This window comes from Schistocerca cancellata, chromosome 8, assembly GCF_023864275.1.
Source record: "Schistocerca cancellata isolate TAMUIC-IGC-003103 chromosome 8, iqSchCanc2.1, whole genome shotgun sequence".
NCBI classification, from domain to species: Eukaryota; Metazoa; Arthropoda; class Insecta; order Orthoptera; family Acrididae; genus Schistocerca; species Schistocerca cancellata.
The window spans coordinates 85,606,995-85,634,884 of record NC_064633.1 but is presented as its reverse complement, the minus strand read 5'-3'; the positions used below and the strand labels follow the sequence as shown (position 1 = coordinate 85,634,884).

General features: G+C 40.4%; 1 protein-coding gene across 1 annotated transcript in view; it reads right to left on the bottom strand.

The window, feature by feature from the left end:
- LOC126094908 (modular serine protease-like) overlaps positions 1 to 27,890 on the bottom strand; it is a 225,083-nt gene that overhangs the window by 29,814 nt on the left and 167,379 nt on the right. The window contains exon 8 of the mRNA XM_049909547.1: positions 23,838 to 23,999. Within this exon, the coding sequence (XP_049765504.1) occupies positions 23,838 to 23,999 (162 nt within the window). The remainder of the gene's footprint in view (positions 1 to 23,837; positions 24,000 to 27,890) is intronic.

Here is a 27,890-nt window from a genome sequence, read left to right as displayed (position 1 = left end):
TGTTAGCTGTCCGATGTCTTTTCTCAGTTTTTCTATTCTGATCTGTAGCCTGTGTTGCCATGCTGGTTTTGTGGGTTTCTTCTGTGTGTTGGTTGGTTCTGATCTCTGCCTAGTGTGTATATTTAGTGTAGTGAGTGCTCCTACATAAACCAGTAGTTGTAACTCTTCCATAGTTGTATTTTCATTTATTTTGTTGTGTATGATTGTGTTGATAGTTGTTATTGTTGTTTCAACTTGTGGGTTATTTGGCAGTCTATGCAAGAATGGTCTAATGTCTGTATTTGTGTCTTTGTATTCTATATATGTCAGCTGAAATTTTTCTTCTATATCTAACATGTGTGTCACTTTGTGTTCTATTTGTGCTTGTTCTGGTGGTTGTCTTAAGATTTCATTTTCCTCTGATTGTTTAATTGATGCGTGTTGTTCTTTTTTTGTTTTCTCTGGGATGATTGAGTCCGTTACTGTATTTTCTTCTTCTTCTTCTGATTGCACATTATTTTGTTCTAGTATTTGTTGTACTTGTTGTTTGATATTTTCTAATTCTGACTGGGGTATCCTGTTATTTTTGATTATTACACGGATCTGATCAGCTAGTCGTTGTTCTGTTAAAAATTTTAATTCTGGGTATCTGGTAATAAATGTTGTGTATACTTGTGATCTGTATCCAGTTGTATTGGTTCCTAGGTTTGTTGCTTGGTAGTAACAGAACATGAGGTGTCGATTAACTTCATCTGACCATCTCATCCTCTGTCTTTGTTTTCCTTCTAGAGTGGTTGCAGGAAGCATATCGTGCAAAACACCTCTATTTGGATTTAAATCATTTTCCAGTTGGCTAGCGGTGTCGTTACCATTGTGGGCGGGCATAGGGTTCAAGCGTCGTCCCCAACCATGACGGCGCTTGTCCGAGGCTTCATTAGTTCTGTCCTGAACCAAGTAATCACACTAAAAGGGGGGTTAGCCCTATTAGTGGTTTGTTCTTTTCGTCGCCTTTTACGACTGGCAGAACATACCGGAGGCCTATTCTTTTCCCGGGCCTCCACGGGGGTTATTATTATTATTATTATTATTATTATTATTATTATTATTATTATTATTATTATTATTAGTAGTAGTAGTAGTAGTAGTAGTAGTAGTAGTAGTTGTTGTTGTTGTTGTTGTTGTAGTAACAACAAGTGAGGATTAATTTTAGATTAAATGTGACACTGTTTAGCACAGTGTTCTGACCAAGTCAGGAATTATCTCAAAGACAACATAACACTTACTATCATGTCAGAGGCTACATGCATTTATCAGGCATCACACTTGTGTTATGGTGCTACTTGGATGGCAGTTGCAGTGAAACTGATACTGTGCAACAAATATTTACACTGAAAAACTAAAGAGAAGTATTCTCATCAACCATTACAGAAGAACAAAAAAGGGGAAGGAGAACCTATATTCATAGAATTCACCATCCAAGTTTGCTGCTCTGATTGTTCTGATATACTTAGCTTTGTGTGAGGCATTTATGAGAGTGAATCATTTGTTTAGAGTGTGCTCTTGCGTCAACAATTACTACTATGTAACTCATGCGTCAATATTCAGTTATAGTACATCATTAAATTAGTGTTATTTGGCGGTATTCATGTGCAATGACGAAATTTTGAGGAGTAGTTCTAGCTGTCTGCAAACCTGCATACACCACAGCAAAAGTCATCACCAGAAACTCTGTAAAAATTTCCATCACAAGAATTAGACATAAGTCAGTCAACTGGTGACCAATGTGCCTAATTCCATATCCAGTGTTGATACAGCAAGAGTGTGTTTCAGATGCAAATGGACAGAGATATTTAATGTATTTGTGCAACTGAAGGACAAGAACTTATGAAAAATTTACTCTATGATTACCAGGAAACTACTTTATGGCTCATTGTCATCATTTATAGAGAATATTGTTAATGTTTGTGAACTCATATGACTGATGACTGGAATTCAGACAGCATTGAAATCAGCTGTGAGTGCTAACATGTTAGTGAACTCAGAAAAAAATTAGATGCCTATATTCTCTTGTATAGTGTTAAGGAATTGCTCAAAACACTGAAAAAAGCCTGTTAGTCAGTTAACTGCATCTGTTACTAACAACAAATAATGTACCAAGAAGATTAGCAGACCCATTGAACTGACGATCATACACACTTGCTGACATTTTATTCCCAAGTATTACCAATGCAAGTTGTTATTCAGGTGTTGCCAAGTATCCCCACTGTAAAGCAGAATTTTAATTGCACACAATTTGGATGTACCAGGTATGCAAAAACCATATCAGATGTTTTAATGTGACATTCACCATCCTATAAGGCCCCTTATATTATATGCGCTGACTGCAGCGGTGTACATTTCCCCCACAAACAGACCATGCATTCAGCATCATAGAAGGAGAATGACTGAGGAATTAAGTTTTATCCATAAAATCTCCTTAGCGGAAGTTCAAGCTATGGCAAATTTTCTTCATATGCTAAGGAAGTTATAAGTGGTCACTGTTACTTAACCACCCTGACCACTACAACCAGCAGACAAATCCCATGTGTTGCACTGGACATATTATAATAGTTCCCAGCAATGAAACCATCACAGCCTGCATGCATCTCCACTGCAAGCAATAGTGGAGGTTCACTCTGAACATGCTGTAAGCTAATGTTAGTAATTGACTGCTCGATCAACTTAGCACCAAGTAACCCCCTCTCATCACAGTAGATATCTTTCACTTTTATCAACCATCCCAATTTTCTCGAATTGTCTAGTAACAATGCTTGGCAGTTCCATGGGAGATATCACAGCCTACCTACATCTAGATGTATATTTTGCAAGCCACCTTATGGTGTGTTGTGGAGGGTACTGCTGACACTGCTATCTGTTCCCCAGAAAAATGGTTGTCTGTAAAGCTCTGTATGAGATCTAATTTTTTTCATTTTCTCATCATGATCATTTCATGATCTGTACGTGGGAAGAAATAATATGTTGTCAAACTATTCTTGGAATGTAATATCTGTAAATTTCAATAGCAAACCTCTCTTGATGCACAATGTCTCACTTGTAGCATTTGCCACAGCACATCAGTCAAGCTCAGGGCACATAAGGAACAATACTTTGGGCCAGTATAACACTCAAGACCTAACTGATGACACATGTAATCTTGTTTTAGTAGTAAGGTCAACTGGATCTAGATGCCATTCATCCAAGAAAGAATCCTCCTTATCTTCAAGTTGACAAACAGGACTATGTATCCTTCAACTGAATACACAGTTAGTGAGATCTAATAGATAACCTGCTCAGTCTGATGCAAACCATTCATTGGTCAGAACTGATTATTGCAGAGACATGATTGAAGCACAACTTAGGTTCTCCAGCTGTAACATAATTTGGAAATATCAAATTGATGGGATGGATGACACTACCCTGTTCAGCCTTCAAATTATAGAATACGAGCAATTAATATTCCCTTTTTCACTAAAAAAAAAAAAAAAAACCGCCACTCTGGCCCATGGCAGTGCACATTAATCTACCAGCTGTGTCGCGTAACTATCCAACTAGACACATGGCAGGAACTGTTTCTAGACTTTTATATCCCAATTTCTTGATGACTCTTCATCTGGATTCTTTTTGCCTTTTAATTTAATAGCAATAATTTGAAAGCCAGATTTGTTAATTCAGGTGTCGCTGCATTGCTTGACGTCTCGGTTGAATTTGCCCAATGCAGTTTCCGTAACTGCAATCTTCTGTAATACTCATTTGCATATGGTATGGCTCTAATCTCTAAACCAATACATATGCTTTGAGAATTCAAAATCATCATCATCGTCATGGATATCTATAGGCTGCTTCACACTCAATGTGCCTACTTTTGGTTCAGGGATTGGATGGTTGGCTTAGATAGAAATGCCTCCCTCGAGGGATGATTCCCAGCCCAATATTGCACAGCACTGAAACTTCTCCTCTACCACCCATTAAAACTATTACTTGAAATTCTATGACAGTGAAACCTAATTTATGTCAAGACTGGCTGATACAAAATGTACTAACAATATCACCACCCAAATTGCAAGCAGTGATGTTTACTTGCCAACATGTATAGCATCTTGCTCCACAGATGAAGTTGGGAGGCTATACAGTAATAGTAACCTTGACTGCACAGGACTGATCTACGTTTCATGGATGATGTGGTATGCCATCAGGCATCACCACCTGAGGCTATAACAAGCAATAAATGTTTATTTGTAGTGGCAATAACTTTGTATTTGGTGAACACGCATCCTGTCCTCCCATGATGCTTATCTTGTACCATAGCATTAAAGTTAGCATCCACCAATTACACAATATACACTGTCACTGGATTACAATGTTGATCAAAGTAAAGCTGACAACACCAAACAATGGTAGTCTATTTGATGCAGTAGGAAAGCCTCTCCATACTTGGTGTTAGTTTCCAGTAGATAACTCTGGAGCTCCCTGTTGTCTAGAAATTAACAAACCTACAGGAGTTTATAGACCAGTTACATTTCTCTTTTGAAATAAAAAATACATTGTTCAATAATGCCCAGTACGTAACAGAAATGTTCTGTTGGCTCTCATAAATGTTCATATTATGACCATAATCCAGAAAGGTGGTTTGCAACAATGATGTTTAATTTAGGAGAACTTTCTCTGAATCCAACACAATGAAGATCTCCAACAAAATAAATATGTGGCTCGCTTAAAATTACTGTGATTTTGCATATTTTAAAAGAGGAACATTATTAATGAAGCTATAACATAGCAGAGATGATTCATTTCAAGTTTACATTCCTTCAGACATGTTCCCTAAACCTCACCATGAAGAAGAGTCTTCAGGGATGTAAAATAAATGTAGCTGAACATTAGCACGCAGAAGCAGAAACTGCAGGCTACAGCTGTAAAGTATAGTAACTACAAATTATGGCAGTGGTAATTTACTCACATAGTTAATTATTGGAATTATTTCTAGATAACTTTATCTTTGATGAAAGCCACTGCTGCTCCTCTTGTACTATTCAGATGCTGGTTTCATCTAGTACTACGAACAAAGCAGAAAATACAGGATGGAATGTAGTAATATTCTGAAAAGAAAAGCTGCTACTCACCATATAGCAGAGATACTGAGTTACAGATAGGCACAACTAAAAGACTCTCACAATTAAAGCTTTCTGCCATTAAGGCCTTCGTCACGACTGCAGTCTCAGGCAACAACTGAAACCACCAGTTGCCTGAGACTGCAGTCATGTTTGCGCACGTGCGCGTGGGCGTGCGTGTGTGCGTTGATGAAGGCCTTAATGGCTGAAAGCTTTAATTGTGTCTTTTTGTTGTACCTGTCTGCGACTGAGTATCTCCACTACATGGTGAGTAGCAACTTTCCTTTTCATAATATTGCTACAAACAAAGTGTTTATATGACTTTACGTAGAATGCTGTTAGCTGTCTATGTACTGATGCTTGAGTGCATATAATGTGGTAATTTGTAAGAGAAGTGCTTTGTAAATTAATCATCAATTTTGTTTTTAGAATAGCTGGAGTTGAAAAAGTGCCTATAAACAGAAGTAGCCATTAAATTCCTCAAGATGGGATTAGATTACACCCTACGGTATGACATGCATAACAAAAAAATTAGTAAAGTATCCAGACACCTGTTAGTGAACACGAATGTGGGGTGTGTCCAGCCTTCAAATTTATGACAACTTGTTATCTGCTGGGGATACATTCAATGAAATATTTGAATGTCTCTGGACGAATGGTATACCATTATTCCTCCAAGAGCTGAAACCTCTTGTGATGTTGGATGCAGGGGTCTGGAGTGAAGTCTACATTCCAACTCATCCTAAAGGTGTTTCATTAGGTTCCAACTGGGACTGTGGACACACCAGTCCATTTCAGGAATGTTATTGTTAATAAACCAATGCTTCACAGATTCTGCTTTATGGCATGGTGCACTGTCATGCTCATTAAAACTGTCATCTCTGAACTGTTCCTCTACTGTGCTCTAAATGCAGTAAGGGGACTGCACCACAATCATGAAAAACACCTCCATACTTCACTGTTGGCACTACACCTGATGGGATTTAACATTTTGGCAGCTGTCACACCCAAACCTTTCCACTGGATTGTCAGTGGCTGTAGTGTGATTCACCACTCCAAATAACTCGTTTCCAGTAATTACCTATGTAGCAGCGTAGCTCTTTACAACGCATCAAATGTCACTTAGGACTGACTACAGGAATGGGTGGCTTATGAGGAGCTGCTTGATCATTGTTCCTCATTCTTTTTAATTCCCTATGCATTATCACTGTGCTGACTGGATTGCTGGTAGTGCCTTAGAACTCATGAGTGACTGCTTCTACTGATTTCATGTGACTTTTTATAACCACTATGCCAGACAGTCCTGTCTGTCATTACACGAGGTCTGCCAGGTTTTGTCTCAGCTGTCATTCCTTCATGTTTCCATTTTACAATCACATCACTAACTGTTGACTTTTGCAGCTTTAAAACTGTTGAAATGTTCCAGGTGGTGTCTTTACTCATGTGACACCCAATGACTAGTTCACGTTTGATGCCACCATTTCTCCTGACTGAGGTATTCTGCTTCTCTACTGACAACCTCTCATGATATCACCTCTCATGATATCTAGTGGTCAATTCATTACATAGGGGTTTTTGGATACTTTTGATAAGACACTTTAGACTGAGATGTTTGTGGTATGTATTTGATGACCTCAGTAAAGTGTGCAATACTGAAACACTGAAAGGTAAATATATTAACTTGTAAACTCAGTACTCACATATTGCTTTTCATTTTGGGGTGTTTCACTCAGAGATAATTATTAAGCAGAAAAGTGCCTTTTTCCTCTATAATTAAACATCTATTTCTGGAGCTCGGTATCCTGACAGTGCCTTGTATTTACATTCACAAAAATTTATATATTTTTACAAAAAATAAATACATCCACTCCTACCAGACCAGTCAGATACATATAATTGGTCAGTGACAGTGTAAGATCTATGAGAGTTGTTCCATACAACAAGTTGCCTGAAAGCTTTAAGTCAGATAGTAAAAGTAAGAACATTGCACCAGAACTGCTTTGGAAAAATTGGAAATTTGTGGTAAGTTCTATGGGACCAAACTGCTGAGGTCATTGGTTCCTAGGCTTACATACTACCTAAACTAACAAACTAACTTATGCTAAGGACAATACAAACACCCATGACCTATGTGATCCTCTGTTTCCTATTGTTAATATACAACTACATCAATACACAAGGAATGCTTTTAATGTCATAAAGTGGAATTTTATACACATACATCATTGGGATAATGTGTTATGACTTTTATATCATTAACCGTTTCATTTAGTACACTTTTGCACAGTATGCAAACAGGATAATTAACAGGAATATTTAAACTTCTAAACCAGAGCAGTAAGGTGTATTAATGAAGGACCGTTTAAACAACCTCACAATTATTTTTTTTAGCATTTTAGATCACAATAGTGTATACCCTGCCGGGGTATCACACTAGCGTGTCAATAAAGCCAGCAAGAGAAACTTTGTGAAGACAGTAATGGCCATGCAAAGCAACAGTGAGAGAACTGTTGCAGAAATCAACAATTCCACATTAATATATGAAAGAATGGCCAGAGGTCAAATGTAAGGATTTATAAGCATATTTCACTAGGAGAAACATGGATACTGCCAACAGGAAAACAGAGGAGGCCTTTGGAGAAAAGAGAAGCAGTTGTATGAATATCAAGAGCTCAAATGGAAAACCATTACTAATCAAAGAAGAGAATACTGAAAGAAAGGAGGAGTATATAGATGGTCTTGTGGCAGAACTTGACCAGAAGAAGTGATCGGTTGGTAGGACATGTTCTGAGGCATCAAGGGATCACCAATTTAATATTGGAGGGCAGTGTGGAGGGTAAAAATCGTAGGGGGAGACCAAGAGATGAATACACTAAGCAGATTCAGAAGGATGTAGGTTGCAGTAGGTACTGGGAGATGAAGAAGCTTGCACAGGATAGAGTAGCATGGAGAGCTGCATCAAACCAGTCTCAGGACTGAAGACCACAACAACAACAACAACATGCAAAGAAGAAGAAGATGGAGTTGAAGGCAATATTATAGAAAGAAAGGAGGGCAATGGTGACGACGAGATGGGAGATATGATATTGCGAAAAGAATTTGATGCGGCACTGGAAGTCGAAATGAGGCCCTTGGAATAGATGATGATCTGTCAAAATTACTGATAGCCTTGGGAGAGCCAACCACAACAAAATTATTCCATCTGGTGTGCAAGATACAGGGGTATTACAAATGATTGAAGCGATTTCACAGCTCTACAATAACTTTATTATTTGAGATATTTTCACAATGCTTTGCACACACATACAAAAACTCAAAAAGTTTTTTTGGGCATTCACAAATGTTCGATATGTGCCCCTTTAGTGATTCGGCAGACATCAAGCCGATAATCAAGTTCCTCCCACACTCGGCGCAGCATGTCCCCATCAATGAGTTCGAAAGCATCGTTGATGCGAGCTCGCAGTTCTGGCACGTTTCTTGGTAGCGGAGGTTTAAACACTGAATCTTTCACATAACCCCACAGAAAGAAATCACATGGGGTTAAGTCGGGAAAGCGTGGAGGCCATGACATGAATTGCTGATCATGATCTCCACCACGACCGATCCATCGGTTTTCCAATCTCCTGTTTAAGAAATGCCGAACATCATGATGGAAGTGCGGTGGAGCACCATCCTGTTGAAAGATGAAGTTGGCGCTGTCGGTCTCCAGTTGTGGCATGAGCCAATTTATTTGTCGACTTCCGCGGGCTATGCGTGAAACTTGCCCGCACGTGTTCAACCGTTTCTTCGCTCACTGCAGGCCGACCCATTGATTTCCCCTTACAGAGGCATCCAGAAGCTTTAAACTGTGCATACCATTGCCGAATGGAGTTAGCAGTTGGTGGATCTTTGTTGAACTTCGTCCTGAAGTGTCGTTGCACTGTTATGACTAACTGATGTGAGTGCATTTCAAGCACGACATACGCTTTCTCGGCTCCTGTCGCCATTTTGTCTCACTGCACTCTCGAGCGCTCTGGCAGCAGAAGCCTGAAGTGCGGCTTCAGCCGAACAAAACTTTATGAGTTTTTCTACGTATCTGTAGTGTGTCGTGACCATATGTCAATGAATGGAGCTACAGTGAATTTATGAAATCGCTTCAATCATTTGTAATAGCCCTGTATATGACACAAGCAAAATACCCTCAGACTTCAAGAAGAATGTAATCATTCCAATTGCAAAGAAAGCAGGTACTGATAGGTGTGAATATTACCAAACTATCACTGCAAAATACTAACACAAATTCTTTATGGAAGAATGGTTCATTGGTTGATTGGGGAGGTGACCAAACAGTGAGGTCATCACTCCCATGAACTAAGGTGGCAGAAAGCAAGGGATGCACAACAGAAATAGGACAGGACAGTCCAGTCAAGGTGGAAGAAAAGATGGGCAGACAAAGACGTAAAAGGAATGTCAAGGCAGCAGGAAGAGGAAAGTGGCGAGAGGGGGGGTGAGAGGGGGGGAGGAGGGACATGGAAAGAGCAGGGGCGTCCCAGTAATGATTGCATTGGGGATGAGCTCTGCCACCAACCATTCCAAATGCTAACACCATACCATCATCATGACACAATGCGGACAACGTGAGGTGGAGAAGACACGGAAAAACGGGAAACAAAACATTACAGAAGACCAGATAAAATGTAGGGAAAAGGGGGGGGGGAGAACCTAACTGGTGTGGAGGGGAGGCCAAGGCCTCCATTACCAATGCCAACACCAATGACAATGCTAACCAAGGGACTCGAGTTCCAGAGAGAAATTCAATGACTCAAATCTGGAAGGACAAACCACTTTTGGGAAGAAAACGGAAGACAGGCATAACCATGTGAGTATTGTCCACTAACACCTGGGACAATGCAATGTTGGAGGGCATATTTAGTGCAAAGGGCCAAAATGTGGGGGCAGTCCAGCAAAATATAGATAATCATGAGGGGAGCCCTGCAACTAGAGAGGGAAGGTGGCTCAGTACTGAGTACAAAACGAAGGGTCAACATAGTATGGCTGATATGAGGATGGTAGATTCCTGCCAGAAGGGGTGGAGGAAAGAAGACCACATGTTGTGAGTCTCCTTGATTACACAAAATTTATTAGACAAGGGGGTGCCCCACAAAGGGTGATGGGTATTAAAATCACAAATAAAAGAAAGGGAGGGGAGAGTGTTGGAGGAGGGCCGTGGGTGTAGGTTGCCTCTCAGGAGGGGGATGAAGATTGCAAAGCATGACTGCAGAGCTCAAGTGGATGCAGACATCAACTGTTTCCAATGTAGTACAAGTGAGGAGCCATGTGCTAATAATATCTCTATGGACCAATGTGCAAATGACACTGAAATCCCTCAATGGGCCAACCCAATTCTGACAGAAAACATGGAATCTGAAGGACTGGTGAGTGAGCATTAGTAAAACAAGATTTCTGGAGAATGACACAAGCTGCTGAATTAAAGGAAATATGAGACTGCAACGCTGGGAGATGACAGTAGTATCAATTGCACTTCCATTGAATAACCATGGAAAGGGGATTCTTCTTCTTCTCTTTCATAGGTCGAGGAAGACAGAGCATGGAGGGAGATTAGGATCCTGCAAGATCCAGAACAAAACAGAGGTTGGTTGGTTGGTTTGGGGGATGAAAGGGACCAGACTGCTACGGTCATCGGTTCCTTTTTCCAAATACAAAGAACACCCACAGAGAATAAAAACGAGGAACAGAATAAATCACAGACAATACAGAACAAGAGAAACTGAGACAAAGACAAGACAAAACGAACTAAAACCACACAGAGTGTGACAGTGGTTGGCCGACCATAGAAATAAAAAAGGAAAAGCCAACCACTTAGAAACACATTAAAAGATCAGTTTAAAATCATAGGCCAAAGGCCAGAATCAACACAAAACAATAAAATAGAACAAACACTCAGATTAAAGAATAAAAACTCCCTGCCCTAATAAAACGTAAAACTAAGGCAGCCATAACAGGGTCATCAGATAAAATGGCAGGGAGCGTATCAGGCAGCGCAAATGTCTGCCTGACCACAGCTAAAAGGGGGCAGGCCAACAGAATGTGGGGAACAAAACAGAGAGAGAGAGAGAGAGAGAGAGAGAGAGAGAGAGAGAGAGAGAGAGAGAGAGGGAGAGAGAGAGAGAGAGAGAGCAGGTGCTCGAGTTGTGGTGACAGGCCTCTGAAGAAGGCTGTGGAAGATGCAGGGGAAAGAGAGAGGAGAGGGAGCCAGTACTGGGGTAAGGAGGACTGAGGAGAGTGAAAGGATGTAACAGAAGCTAAGTTACATGTCAATGACACAGGGTGAAGACAGCCATATTTCTGACAAGCTTCAGTGTAGGATAAATGATCAAGGGACTGATACTCGCATACTCTCTCTCCCTTGTTATAAACCACGGAATCTGATGAGTGTCTAGAGTGACAGTCATGACAATTAACACACAAAGGTAGAAGAACATATGGGTGCTTCTCATGGAGTGGGTGTCCACATTCACCTCATAGTGTGTCCCCATACCATGGGAAGACATGTGCCTGCAACACAAGCACTGTAAACACCTCACATGTTGTGGAATGTATGGCTTCACACCACACCTTATCCGGAAGATATCTCCCTCAAATGCCAGAATAAAAGTGCCAGTACGGTGCGATTGCCCTTACAACCGTTTTTAACATGACAAACAAAATGAACTCCTGTCATTCCAGACTGGCCTGGAGTTTTTCATCAGTTTTAAGGATGAGATTCCTCTGAACAATGACTCACTCAACAATATTCAGAGACTAGTGAGAAGTAATGGACACTGGGATGTAGCCAAGATGGTCACAAGCATGAAGGACTGCAGATTGGGCTACTGATGTTTTGACAACAGCAAACCTGGGTACACCTTAATGAGAGACTTCACTTCACCATACTTGTCTTCGATAGTTTCCACAAAAAGTAACAGGTTGGCAGGGGTGAACATGTCCTTATCAGTCCTACTGCAGACTAGGTAACGGAGAAAGTGTTTTACCCCAACCTGGCAAGTCTGGCCCTCCTCGCAGGATGGAACCCAGGAATGGAAGGAGACAGGGTCAGAAGAAGCAGCATTAAGTGATTCATTATCAACCAAACAGAATGTCCATAGAAGAAAAGCCACTTTTTTTTGGAGCTAATACATTTCATACAAAAAAGAATCTGCACTGATACCACCCACTCCAATCAGGGTCTCTCCCAATGGGCACCACCTAGCCACAACAAAGGCCGTCTGGCACAGCAGCTGTTGTCAGGAGTTCCAATACTCCAGAATGACAAGCAACCACTCCTAGGCTTATCTGGGTAGGCAACAGCTCAGATATCAGGAATGTGATCAATATGTTGTCAATGGGTTCAGCAGATGGTTACATTACAGTCCTCACCACACAGACTGGCTACACATGCTGGTGACCTGGAAGGACAAGGGCAGGGGGTGTATATCAGGAAAGGGAAAGAGGAAAGGGGGTTGGGGAAGCAATCCACATTGTAGATGCTAAGGAGGCATTTGCAGACTCAGAGAAAGCTTTTGACAGTGTTGATTGGAATACTCTCTTTCAAATTCTGAAGGTGGCAGGGGTAAAATACAGGGAGCAAAAGGCTATTTACAATTTGTACAGAAAGCAGATGGCAGTTATAAGAGTCAAGGGCAAGAAAGGGAAGCAGCGGTTGGGAAGGGAGTGGGACAGGGTTGTAGCCTATCCCCAATGTTATTCAATCTGTATATTGAGCAAGCAGTAACGGAAACAAAAGAAAAGTTCGGAGTAGGTATTAACATCCATGGAGAAGAAATAAAAACTTTGAGGTTCGCTGATGACATTGTAATTCTGTCAGAGACAGCAAAGGACTTGGAAGAGCAGTTGAACGGAATGGACAGTGTCTTGAAAGGAGGACATAAGATGAACATCAACAAAAGCAAAACGAGGATAATGGAATGTAGTCGAATTATGTCGGGTGATGCTGAGGGAATTGGATTAGGAAATGAGACACTTAAAGTAGTAAAGGAGTTTTGCTATTTGGGGGGCAAAATAACTGATGATGGTCGAAGTAGAGAGGATATAAAATGTAGACCGGCAATGGGAACAAAATATTTTCTGAAGAAGAAAAATTTGTTAACATAAAGTATAGATCTAAATGTAAGGAAGTCGTTTCTGAAAGTATTTGTATGGAGTGTAGCCATGTATGGAAGTGAAATGTGGATGATAAATAGCTTAGACAAGAAGAGAATAGAAGCTTTCAAAATGTGGTGCTACAGAAGAATGCTGAAGATTAGGTGGGTAGCTCACATAACTAATGAGGAGGTATTGAATAGAATTGGGGAGAAGAGGAGCTTGTGGCACAACTTGACTAGAAGAAGGTATCGGTTGGTAGGACATGTTCTGAAACATCGAGGGATCACCAATTTAGTACTGGAGGGCAGTGTGGAGGGTAAAAATCAAAGAGGGATACCAAGAGATGAATACACTAAGCAGATTCAGAAGGATGTAGGCTGCCATAGGTACTGGGAGATGAAGAAGCTTGCACAGGATGGAGTAGCATGGAGAGCTGCACCAAACCAGTCTCAGGACTGAAGACCACAACAACAACAAGGAGGGTGTTCTTCCTCAAATAGCTCACACTATGGAGAGAAAATTTAGAAGTGGAAGTCAAACCCCAAAGAAGGACCAAAGATGACAAAAAGGAAGGATGAAAAGGAAATTGCAAGGAGAACAAAAACCAGAAGGAATAAAAGAATGTGTGTCAATAGCCAGGATGAGATAAGTAAGAATACCAGGAGAAGGGGATGAAGAGGCACAGGGTAAGGAATGAGGACATGGAGGGAGGGGCACAGGGAAGGAAATGCTGCACCCAAAGGAAGAATGGGCTGCTACAGCTTCGGGCCCCAAGCTTTCCCATGCATGAACTCTCAAAAGTCTGTGAGCCCCCACAGGAGTACAGAAGAATGGAGAAACTGCTGGAAGCTGACATTTGGGAAGATAAGTTTGGATCCCTGAGAAATATAGAAAACTCAAGACAATACTGACCCTATGACTTCCCTTGGAAGATAGGTTAATGGGAGGCAACCTACCATATTTCCCCCGAGTATGATGACCCTGAATGTAAGATTACCCTCTCTTTTTCTTTTCTTCTTTTTTTATTATTTAAGAGGCTCCTTGGAAAAATATATATTCTGATTAATTAAAATTACAAACTTATATTGACCTAAAATATCTGCCTAGAAAGTTTAGACAACTTTTCCATTTATTGATTGACTATATTTTGATAATACAAGGAAAAGCACACAAAAGAAATTATTTACATTAATTTCTATCCTCACTGCCTTGTTTGTTTAGCCTGTTGTCAGTGGTATCACTATTTTAAATCATCATTATGGTCATCTTAACAGCACATCTATGAAACTTATGTCTTCATTTTCACAAATATTAGGCTGTATATTCCAAACATGTTGCAATTTCTGAAGATGCAGTTATGGTGGAACGTGACACCACATCTGTTTTTTTCCTGAGTAAATAGTGGATTTCATTTCTATACTGATGTGAGAATATGATTTTGGTCATAGTTGCAGCTGCAGAATATTTCACAAAAGATAAAAAGTCAGTTGTCAGTTAAACAAGAAGACCTTTACTTGGTTCACTTCAGAAGTGAAGTAGCCTCTAATCATTAGTAAGCCAATGTCAAACATGAGAATTGGATTGTCGTGTACTTTGCTACAGAGTCAATAAAACAGAGTGCATTTCTAAAAATATACGATGTACTCGATGAGTGGCAAATAATTAACTGTCAAATTTCACATCATTCATAGTATGTGCTAGGAAAGTCAGCCACCGAACTAATCAAGTTTGGTGGTTGACTTTTCTCACATGTACCATGTATGATATCAAATTTGACAGTTAATCATTTGCCAATCATTTTTAGAGATGTTACTCTGTATTACTGAGTCTGTAGCAAATGACACAATCATCCAGTTCTCATTTTTGCCACTGGATTACTAATAATTTGAGCCCATTTCACTTATGAAGATGACAGATTAAACTGCTGAAACTGTTTAAGTGAACCAAATGAAGAGTTTCTAGTGCAGCTGATGACTGGCCTTTTATCTTTGGTGATGTGAAAATGTTACAGTGTCTTTTGCTTCCAAATATATCGTTTGCCTGCTGTCCTCTCATTGGGAGTGTAGGACCAGTAACTGACACCACCAGCTATTTCCATCATACCTCACAATGAGTGTTGACAGCACTGCAGCACAAAACACCCACTAGCTCCAACCTAGACTTTTATCATGCCCTGCAGAAACTTAAGCTATTGTTAAGGCTTTGTCCAATTTTGAAGTCAGTTCAATTTCAGGTGCAAAAGGATTCAGGCAAACAACTGTTTCGAACATGGTAGAAGCTCTCAGAAAGCCAAACTAAGCAGTGTAGATTCCCATGGTTGGCAACAAGGTGAAATTTTCTGCCTATGCAACACCCTCCCTCCCCACATTCATCATTGTTCAACTTCTCAGCCAAGCTGGTGTCACTGTTCCCCCTCCAACCATTCCGTAGTGCTGTGCTTGAGCGACAGTTAAACATGGCCATCAGTGTCTTCTAGTGTACAGGCCTTATGCAACAATAGCAACAACTTTGTAAATCAAAGACTGCAATCATGATTCAGTACAATTCTCAAATTTTTGCTTGTTCCATGATCTAGTGACATATGTCTGCACTATCTCCACAACAGGTCTTTCCATCATAATTTATTCTTGTGATAACAACTGCTGTCAGTTTAATGTGATTTTCGTGGTTCAGACATTTAATTCCAGATTAATTTTCTTTCTTGTTTCATCAGAATGTCACTAACTTGTTCTAAAGTTAGTAAAGTTTTTCCTTGGTGTTTTAAGATGTGGACAGTGACTGGCTCATTTGCAATCCATTTGGTAAATTATTGACTGGGGCTCAGAATCAGGTAATGGATTTTGAGGAAACACATTTTTGCCTTTGAATGTTACCTTTACTTAAAAGACAGCATAAATGTATGCATATGGTAGCCACAGAGCTACGAGAACTTTTATTGCAAACCTGTTCAAATACAACCAAAGTTTTTAAGTTGATAGAATGTTCACAAAATTGTCAATTTTAAAGCAGAGCATTAGATTGTTGTAGTGGCTAGTTCATAGTTTCTTCACTATCCCTTGCACATAGCCCTATGCATGAAGTTGGCTATGCCTTGCACAAGCAATGCGAGTCAAAAGTCACATGATTGATTGAGCTAGATTGATACTGTGTAGAGGACTTTGGCATATCAGAAAATCTTCAGCCTATTCAGACCTAAGTATTGTTTGCTAAACCCTACTTTCTGAAATTATTCAAAATAAATTTGTATGAAACCTCAATGGCCAAAGCTTCATCTGTAAATGTAAGATGACACCTATAATCACCAATTAAGTAATGTGAAACTGCTGATCTCAGCAGAAATAGTTTAATCTGTGAATATAAGATAACCCCACTTTTTTGAATGACTAATAGGAGGAAAAACTTTTCTTATAATTAGGTAAATGTTATATGCTTATAGCATTTGTACACTTCAAGAAACCTTTTTACAATGTTGACTGAAATACTCTTTGAAATTCTAAAGGTAGCAGGGGTAAAAAACAGCAGTCTGTTTTCTGTACAAATTGTAAATAGCCTTTTGCTCCCTGTTATAAGAGCCGATGGGTATGAAAGAGAAGCAGTGTTGAGAAGCAAGTGAGACAGGGTTGTATGTTATTCAATATGCACTTGACCAAGCAGTAAAGGAAACTGAAGCAAAATCTAGAGAAGAAATTAAAGTTCAGGGAGCAGAAGCAAAAACTGAAGTTTGCTGATGACACTGTGGCTGTATAAGAGACAACAATGGGCTTGGAAGAGCATTTGAATGGAATGGACAGTGTCTGTTGTTGAAGGTGAACATCAACAACAGCAAAACAATGATAATGGAGTGTAGTCAAATAAAATCAGGTGATGCTGAGAGGTGTAGATCAGGAAACAAGACATTTACAGTACCATAATGGATGAATTTTGCTATTCAGGCAGCAAAATAACTGGCAAGGGCACAGTACAGAGCATAAAATGTAGACTGGGAAGAAAGCCATTTCTAAAGGAGAGAATATAGATTTAAGTGATAGGAGGTCTTTTATGAAGGTATTTGGTTGGAGTGTAGCCATGTATGAAAGTAAAACATGGGCAATAAACAGTTTAGACCACAAGAGAGTAAAGACTTTTGAAATTTGGTGTTACAGATGATTGCTATAGATTAGATGGTCATATCACATAACTAGTGAGGAGGTACTGAATAGAACTGGGGACACAAGAAATTTGTGGCACAACTTGACTAAAAGGAGGGATCAGTTGACAAGACACATTCTGAGAAATTAAGGGCTCACCAATTGAGTGCTGGAGGGATGTGTGGTGAGTAAAAATCATAGAATGAGACCAAGAGATGAATACAGTAAGCAGATTGAGAAGGACATACACTGCAGTAATTATTCAGAGATGAAGGGGCTTGAACAGGATAACGTAGCATGGAGAGTTGCATCAAAGCAGCCTTCAGATCACAACAGTAGCCTTGAAGGAAGTAAATGTAAGTAAACTTGTTTAAGATAACCATGAAAAGTATGAACAGAAAAATGTATATGCTGCATTGGTAAGTACTAGTAAACAAAATCTTACATAACAAATACCGACTTATGCATAAAAATTGTGTGTGTTACTTCTTAACAACACTATAAATAGACTTCATATTTATTTAAATCAATCCGCTAACTAATGTAACATGAAAAATGCATTATAAATGTATACAGGACATAAATATTATGTTTAATATATTTTCTGTGTACAAGAATATGTGCTGTGCTCAATACCACAACAGGCAGTTGTCTAACTGCCTTCATGGTGAAACACAACCAAGTGGAATTAATCTACATGCCACTATTTCTCTCCTTTGTATACTTATTTTTTTCCTTATTTTTTGAGAGTGTCCACCTAAAGATGCAATTGTATACACCACATCTATAGAGAATTACCAAACTACTGTTCAGCAGTATTTTACATAACCTCATTATTCATGTTGTAGTTTTCAGTCTGATGAGTCAAGTGGTAATTCAGCTTTGCTTAAAACCTCATTGATTAAGAAAATTTGGTAACTGAAATTTTTACAACAGTTTGCCATGGTCAAATTAATGTGAGCTAATTAGTAGCTTTGAGGAGATTGACACCAGTCATCAGAAAGCCTTGACTTAATTCTCAGCAGAGCTGATTTCATTTTTCCAAAACCTAATTAGCTAAAAAATATTTATAATTTAAGTTTGGTCTCACTGAAAATTACATCTTCCACCTGAGCCATTATGCTCATTTGAATCTAGGATTGGACATTATGCTTCTGTTGCCCTAATTTTTCTAAATCTAGTAATGTCCTTAGTTACCTAACCAAGCTATTAATTACAAAACTGAATGATTTACCAAAATTTTTAACACAGTTGTTTTACATGAATGCAGTGACCCACTGCAGAGACATGCTGTGTATTAATCAAAGAGTACTTTGTACTTTAATACTTTCCTAACCAACTATATTTAGTTTAACATGATACTTCCTACAATACTGTGAAAAGGATGGATTGCTACTCAGTGTAAAAATGACACAGTGAGTTGCAGGTACAACAAAAAGACCGTTAGACACTCTCCAGAAAGGAAAACACACACACACACACACACACACACACACACACACACACACACACACACACACACACACACACACACAGAGAGAGAGAGAGAGAGAGAGAGAGAGAGAGAGAGACAGACATTACAACTAGCAAGCACACCTCACACACATATAACAATTTCTCTTGCCATTCCAGCCAGAATGCAACTATGTCACATTAAACTGAAGCAGTAAAGCAGAAATGCACAATGGGACAAGGAAGTAGGAGGGATAGCATGGTATGGGTGGGGGGAGAGAAGTCACCCCTTTACTTCCTGGATCCCTAATCACTATTGATGCCACTTGCTATAAATCAGCACCACTTTTACCCATGATCTTGGTGCTATTGAACACTACCTTTTCCAACATCCTTCAGACTCCAAACCCACTGCCTCATTCCCCTTACATCTTACTAACTTTATTCTAACTCCCAGCTACTACTTCTTTGAAGGGAACACATACAAACAAATCTGTGGCATAGCCATGGGCATCCACAAGGCACCCTCCTATGCCAACCTGTTGGTGGGCCATCTAGAGGAAACCTTCCCAGCCTCACAAAACCCCAAGCTCTTAGTCTGGCTCATGTTCACTGATGGTATCACATGAGCTGGTCTTGGGGCCAAAACAGTCTATCCTCATTCCTTCACAACCTCAACACTTTCTCTCCCATCCACTTCACCTGATCCTCATGAAGACAGCATGCCATCTTCCCAGACACTGACCTCTTCCTCTCTAATGGCTCCATCCACACCCCTGTCCACATTAAACTCATCAACTATCAACAGTACCTGCATTTTGACAACTGCATCTGTTATGCAACAACAACAAAAATCCCTTCCACACAGCCTGGCAACCTGGGGAGATGGTGTATCTCCAGTGACAAGAACTCCCTTGCCCATCTTGCTGATGGTCTTAAAGGCCTTCACAGGCAGGTATTATCGCCCAGACCTAGTCCACAAACTGATTCCCCATGGCATATCCCCACACAGCCCCAATCCTCCCACCAGTCACAACAACCAGCTACAAAGCAGTTTACCCTCTGTGACCCATTTCCAACCCAGACTGGTATAACTGAACAGTATCCCTGTGGATGACCCAGGTGAAGACCTGCCCAGTACACCCATGTATCACTTCCTATTCCATTCCCACCACAGGCTTACCTTGCCCAACCAGAGACCAAGCCACTTGTGAAAGCAGCTATGTCATACACCACCACTTTGTATATTGGTAAGACTACCTATCAGCTGTCCACCAGGATGAATGGCTACTGCCAAAATGTGGCCAAGAGCAAAGTGGACCACACAGCAGCAAAAGATGCAGCTGAATATGACATGCTAGGTTTCAATGGTTGTTTCACAGCCTGAGTCTTCCAGATCCTCTCCTCCATCACCAGCTTTTCTGAACTGTGCAGGTGGGAGTTATCCTTACAACACATTCTCCACTCCCAAAACCTTTCTGCCCTCAACCTATGGGGTAATCCATTGCCCCCACGTCCTCTACCTATCAGTTTTCACCCACTCTGTACTAGCACTTCCTCTCAATTCATGTCCCCTGATCCTCATAGTGAACCACACACTGCCAATGCAACCACTGGTTTTTTTCCTTCTCTGCTCTACTCTCAGTTCTGTCACCCCTCCTTCATTTGTACCCTGCTATCCCTCCTCCTTTACTGCCCCACTCTAGATTGTTGCTTCTTTTCAATGAAACACTGTTGCACTCTTCCTGGAGGAGGTAAAAGTCACGTGTGCATCAAGTGTGCCTGCTGATGTAATTGTGTGTGGGTTTTGCTTTCTGTAGAAGGCTGTGGCTGAAAGCTCACTGTCTAACAGTCTATTGTTGTGACAAGTGCATCATCTTTATGCTGAGTAGCAATCTATCGTCCACGGCTCATGGTCTCGCAGTAGCATTCTCGCTTCTCAAGCACGGGGTCCTCTGTTCAATTCCCAGTGCGATCAGGGATTTTCACCTGCCCCAAGATGACTGGGTGGTGGTGCGTCATCATTGTTGTCGTTGTCGTCATCAGAAGGCAACGGCAAACCACCTCCACTAGGACCCTGCCTAGTACGGCAGTGCGGGTCTCCCATATTGTTCCCCTATGCTCTGTCAAGAAGCATGGGACTTCCATTTCCAGCAATCTATCCTTTTCATAATACTGTTAATATTCCAACTTGGACATTCCATTGTTTAGTTCTATTTTATTCCTGGAAAACCAGTTATTAGCCTCAATAAATAACACGTCAGCTTCTTGTGCTGTTTGGACAGCACTCTTTCCATACCTGAAGAAGTACATATCATTTGCAAACTTCAACATGTTACCCCTATAGGTCAAATCATTAACTACAACAGAAAACAGTTGTAGCCCTAGTACTTGTCGTGTTGCAACTGCCGACATGAAACTGTCCATTGTAACCTCATGTCATTTATCTAGACAGATTGTAAGAGTTATGGGGTTGATTCTACAGCACCAAAGTTTCCTAAATTGGTGGAGGAAGCAATTTTAAGCCTTAATTATTTCGCAAAGTATTAGTGAAGACTCTCTTCAAAAACCCAACTTATTTCTGTTATTTCATCATTAACTGTTGCTGCTGTGGACATCCCTAAAGAAACCATGCTATGCATTTTGAAGGAGGTAAGCATCTTAAAGAGTATCTGTAGAATTGCTTTTTTACAACAGATTATCTATTCTAACACTAAATTGGAATTTATGTCTAGTTTGATATATTAGCACTTTAAATATCTGCCTAAAGAAAAATGAGTGTTCTACCTTTTAGAAGAATAATAAATCACCATAACACAAGCACATGAAGTATCTCACTGTAACCAATGTCTAAGAAATTTCATTTACAGTCTTCAGAATAGCAAAGTAAATGCTGTAAACATTTAGACATTCAGATAGTTAATTGGCATTTTACATGGCTCACCGTGCATTCAGGTTGTATTGTAATGACAGCAATCTGTCACACCTGCACTGCATTTCAGTGCAGTCATCTAATTCTCTCAATTTCAATGGACAAAATACCATAATTTTCAATGTGCCATGAGGTACACACTTTGTAACTTCCCAAATGCAATTGCAATCAAATTTCCAGCAATTGATTTATCTGTCCCTGTACCTGTATTATGGAAAGGATAGTTGCTACTCACCATATAGTGGAGATGCTGAGTCGCATATAGGCACAACAAAAAGACTGTCAAGAATAAAGTTTTCGGCCACACACACACACACACACACACACACACACACACACACACACACACACACACACACACACACACACAAAACTGCTGTCTCAGGCAACTGAAGCCAACACACACACACACACACACACACACACACACACACACACACACACACAAAACTGCTGTCTCAGGCAACTGAAGCCACACTGCAAGCAGCAGCAGTGCATGATGGGAGGGGCAACTGGGTGGGGGTAAAGAGGAGGCTGGGGCAGGAAGAGGGAGGGATAGTAGAATAGGGGTTTTTGTCCCTATACCAGAATTTTTAACTACCCTGTTTCAGCATATTCTCATCAGCTGTCCTGGATGTCACCAGGACTGCAAGAAATTAATGAGGAAGCAGGCTTCTTTCTTTCTTGCTGACTTACTCTCATGCTGCCAGCCAAGGATTGTGAGGGTCTACAAAAAAACCTAATGTTATTAATCTTGTGAATTTTCAGGCTTTCCCTGACAGATGAGGTGCAAATCCACTTATATTGTTTGCTGCTGAATAACATTGGTGTCTTAATTTACCAGGTCAAGGAGCAGCACTCAAATGTGGAGTGGGACTCACACTTTGAGGGGACTAGTGCGCAGTGGCTCCTGCTGGAAGTCAAAGAGAGATCTTCCACATGTGTACATTGCGATGAGTGTGTTGCCAGATGTTTCTGTAGTTAATAGCTGAATTAACTGCCTGCAATATGTACTGACCTGGGTCAGAAATCAGACATTTTTGTTTCACACTGTTTAATTTAATGGTGGCCAGTGCTGAACTGCAGGCAATGCTTCACTGAAATCCTGCATGGATGTTGATAAGATTCCAGAATGAGATTTTCACTCTGCAGTGGAGTGTGCACTGATATGAAACTTCCTGGCAGATTAAAACTGTGTGCCAGACCGAGACTCGAACTTGGGACCTTTGCCTTTCGCTGGCAAGTGCTCTACCAACTGAGCTACCCAAGCACGACTCACGCCCCGTCCTCACAGCTTTACTTCTGCCAGTACCTCGTCTCCTACTTTCAGTTAATAAGATTGTCTGTCATATTGATACTTATGGTTTCCTTAAAATCACAATCTTGAAACTATGGTGCTGAGGATAAAATTCCTGTCTTCTCCATATTCAAGTTTTCTTTCTTTCTTTTCTTTCTACAGACAACATTTTTAAAACATCAGTCAACCAGAAAGAATTCCGTATATGACCTCTAACTGAATAGGGGTCTAACATTTCCTTATACAATAATTTCAACACACACAGTGGTAAAGATATGATAACAAAAAGTTATGGAATATTTAAACAATATCTGGAAGTTCTAGCTTTACTGTGAGAAAGCTGAGAAGTATGTTTTAGAGCTTGTTTGTGTGCCTGTCATCAGCTCACCACTTCAGTTGTACCGTGTATGGTTATCTTTGCTCTTTCCATTGTGCGTAGTCTTTTCCCATTGTTCATAGTCTTTCCACATTGTACAGACTGGGATTTTATGAGGATTTGTCAGGAAGGTCAGATAAATTTTTCTGGATGAAGGGAGGACAACTACAACAAAATGAGAGGCAAATGAACAATGAGATGCAGGAGTCAGTTAAGATGTATAAGCCTAAGATTTTCAGGGAGTTAAAGAGGGAGTGAACAAATTAAAGTCTTACTGTCTTCAGAGAAGCTTGAATGACTTTGTGTAATGCAATGTATAATACATTAAACAGAACGTAATGCAAAATAACACACAGTGTAGTGAATACTTAACTTGCAAATCACTCACCAGTTAAAACCAGCTTTCTTTTTATGATGGATCCACCACACTTTTGTTCAAATTTACCATTTTCAAGTAAGTATATACCAACATGCCATGGAAACTCCCCAGCTAATACAGGCCTTCCATTAAGGACATATGTTTGCCCTTTTGGAATTGGTTTTCCGCATTCTGCAACATTTTAATAATTACATTTTTTATTTTATGTTCTGCATTATTTTAGTCTTTACATGTATGATAAAGATTAACCTAATAACTAATTATTGTTAACATCAGTCTTATAATTATTATGGAGCCCAACACGTTCAAGCAATACAGGCAAAAAAATGGAAATCTTTAGGAAACATAGTTTTAGATCTGCATCTATACTCTGCAAACTGCTTTGAAGTGGATGGAAGGGGATATTTTCCAGTAGTATCACAACTCAGCAAAGCAGTTCGTGATCAGACAATAATTAACCCACACATTTGGTTTGCATGGCTATGTACTTTATATTACAAGCTGGGCAGTATTTTTCTGCACTAATGTTCAGGAAGGCTGTAATGATGTTTCATCTGTATAAATCCTCCTGCTTTCCTCAGAGCTTAAATTTAGTAACAACTATTACTGCTCACATTATCATTTTTCTAAATTGATCTTTCATAGTTTTCATAATTGTTTTTAAAAATTTTCTTGCACTCACTTTAAAATGGAGAGGAGTTAATAGTACTGAGTGTTAACTGAACCCTCCATAACAGGTAAGGTTCAAATGGCTCTGAGCACTATGGGACTCAACTTCTGAGGTCATCAGTCCCCTAGAACTTAGAACTACTTAAACCTAACCAACCTAAGATCATCACACACATCCATGCCTGAGGCAGGATTCAAACCTGCAACTGCAGCAGTTGCACGGTTCCAGACTGTAGTGTCTAGAACCGCTCGGCCACTCCAGCCGGCAACAGGTAAGACAGCTTCTGCTGTACATCCAGACAAAGAGTGTCAGTTGCTGGCCACATTATCCGCCACTGTTCAATTTCACCACAAGGGTCACTAATTCTAACACTTCTATCACAGTCTTTCATTAACTATCCCATTATGTTCCTGATTTATTCAATGTTTCTGTATTCTCTTTTTTGTTGCTTCTTCCATTATATCCTGAAGTATCATATGCATTCACCATCACCACCTCCATTCTGGTGTTGTTGTTCATCTTCCTCATTCACAAAGAAGGGCAATGGCAGCTTCTGTTTCACATACTCTATAAAAAAGGAAAAATTACTGACAATGATTTTACTTTCAGAACTAATAGTTACTTCCTTAGGGAGGGGGGAGATGATGATGATGATGATGATGATGATGATGATGATAAAATGATGAGGACAACACAAACACCCAGTCCCTGGGAAGAGAAAATCTGCAACCCAGCCAGGAATCGAAATCGGGACCCTGTGATAGAGAGACAGCAACACTAGCCACTAGACCACAAGCTGCGGACAAAGGAGGGAGGGAGGTTGTGGAAGAAAAGGCAGATCACTCAGACTCTAATATGACAATGAAAATTATCAATCTTTGGCAATATAATGTAATTGGACAGATTAAAAAATCTACTCATCAAGCAATGGCAGGAGGGAGCACACTGATACGCCCACAAAGTTTTAACTTATGCATGCTTTTGGAGCCAGTGGTTCCTCCATCCAGCAGAAGGAAAGGAAGAGGGGTGAAGTAAAAGGCTTGGAGAGGTTTTGGATAAGGGGTACAGTAGGAAAAGTGATTGGGTCAGGGAAAACTTACCTGGTGGGGTGAGAAGGAAAGACATGATTGGAGACTGCACTGAATGAGATTTGAAAACCTGAGAGCTTAAAAGTGGAAGACAGGATAATATGGAAGACCGAGATTACTACTAAAACATAATCACAATTATCACAAGAGCCAGTCACAACAGTACAGTGTTCTCAACCTCTCATCTAAAGCACTCACCCCTCCTGAATTATCTGTACTATCTAAGGGTCTCATTTTCAGCCCTAAACCTGCATTTAATCATGATGCTCTGGTGAAGAACCTACTTTCCTTTACATGTAATGTCAACTGGAAATATCACTTTGCAACCAAATCCAAAAACTTTTCCAACAGCATACTTTGCATTGAACCCTGCCTTGAACGGCTCTGACCATGATCCCAACTTGCTCCATCACCACTACATCAAAATCGTCCCTTACAAGCCTTCTAAGAATTCCTCACATCCAGCATTGCTTCACAACCCTTCCTCAGTTACCTACAACATGACTCTAACCTGTCCTCTGAAGAACTCAAGGCTCCGAGTTCCCTAAAAGCTGATGATTTCATAATTAAACTCCCAGCAGACAGACGACCTACCACTGTGGTACTTGACCAATAGGAGCATGTTAGTGAAGGCCTACACCAGCTGTCTGACACATCTACATCCAGCATCTGCCGTCAAGATCCCACCCCTGTGATTCAAACTAACCTGCAGTCCCTCCTAAAAACTTCAGGCCCCTCAATCCATAGAACTTCTTACCCCACCCAAGCCATGCACCCCTACCTTTTACCTTCTTTGTAAGATCTACAAACACAGTCATCCTGCCGTCCTATGGTTGGTGGCTTCAAAGCACCCACCAAGCACATATTTGCCTTTGTTGATCAGCAACTGCAACCCATAGTATAAAGACTTCCCTCATATATTAAAGATACCACACCTGATTCCAAACCTATGACATCCTTCTTGCTCATCTTAATCAACTTTATACTTACCAACAATTACTTCTCATTTGAGGGGCACACATACAAACATATCAGGGGTACAGAATGGGAACCAGGGTGGCTCCTTCCTATGCCACCCTTTTCATCGGTCACTTGGAGGTGCTTTCCTGGGATCCATAAGCCTTCAGCCCATTATGATTTAGATACATTGATTATATCTTTGTCATATAGACTCATGGTGAGGCCAACCTGTTAAAATTCCTAGAATCTCTGAGTACTTTCTCCCAGTTAAACTCCATATGGTTCTATTCTGAATCCCATGTCACTTTCCTTGATGTTGATCACATCCTCACTGAGGGCCTACTACACACTTCTGTCTAAATTAAACCTACTAACAAACTACAGTACTTACATCTTGACAGTTGCTATCCTTTCCATGTCAAATGTTCTCTCCCATACAGCCTTGGCATTCAAAGCAAACATTTGTTCTCTTGCAGACTCTTTACAGCTATACACCACCATTTCCACCTCAGGCTTCACTGGACATAATTATCCCACCAGCCCAGTTCAAAAGCAGATTTCAAAGGGCCATAACATCCAATACTAGTGCTGCTAATCCCTCCAAAACACAATTTCGGAGCACACTACTTGTCACTCAGTATTATCCTGGTCTTGAATGTATTCATCAACTACTTCAACAAGGCAACAAGTTCTTAAAATCATGCCCTGAAATGAGATCTATTCTGTCTGAGATTTTGACACACCTAGAATAGCATTTTGTTGCCCTCCCAATTTCCACAATATCCTTGTCAGACCCTACGCTCCTTCTGCACCCATCTCCCTACTCTATGGCTCCTATCCCTGTGACTGTCCCTACTGTGAGACTTACCCTATGTACCCTCCTACCACTACCTATTTCAGCCCTGTAGCCAGCAAAAAAGTTCTATCAAAGGGAGAGCCACCTGTGAAATGACACGTCATATACCAGCTGTTATGTAAACACTGTTCAGCCTTATACATTGGCACAAGTACCACCCAGTTATCAGTCAAGACGAATGGGCATAGACAGAGGGTGTATACTGCCAATACACAATATCCTGTTGCAGAGCATGCTCTACAGCATCACAGTCATCACCTCGGTGCCTGTTTCACCACAAGTGCCATTTGGATTCTTCCTCCAGACACTAGTTTCTGAGAACTCCGCAGGTGGGAACTAGCGCTACAATATGTCCTTGGTTCTCACCATCCACCTGGCCTTAATCTACATTAATTCTTTCCATCTCAGCATTTCTTCACAGTAACTACTCCTTTCTTGACTTGATTTTAGTTTTCTACATCTTTCGTTATCTGACTTGTCTATTTTTC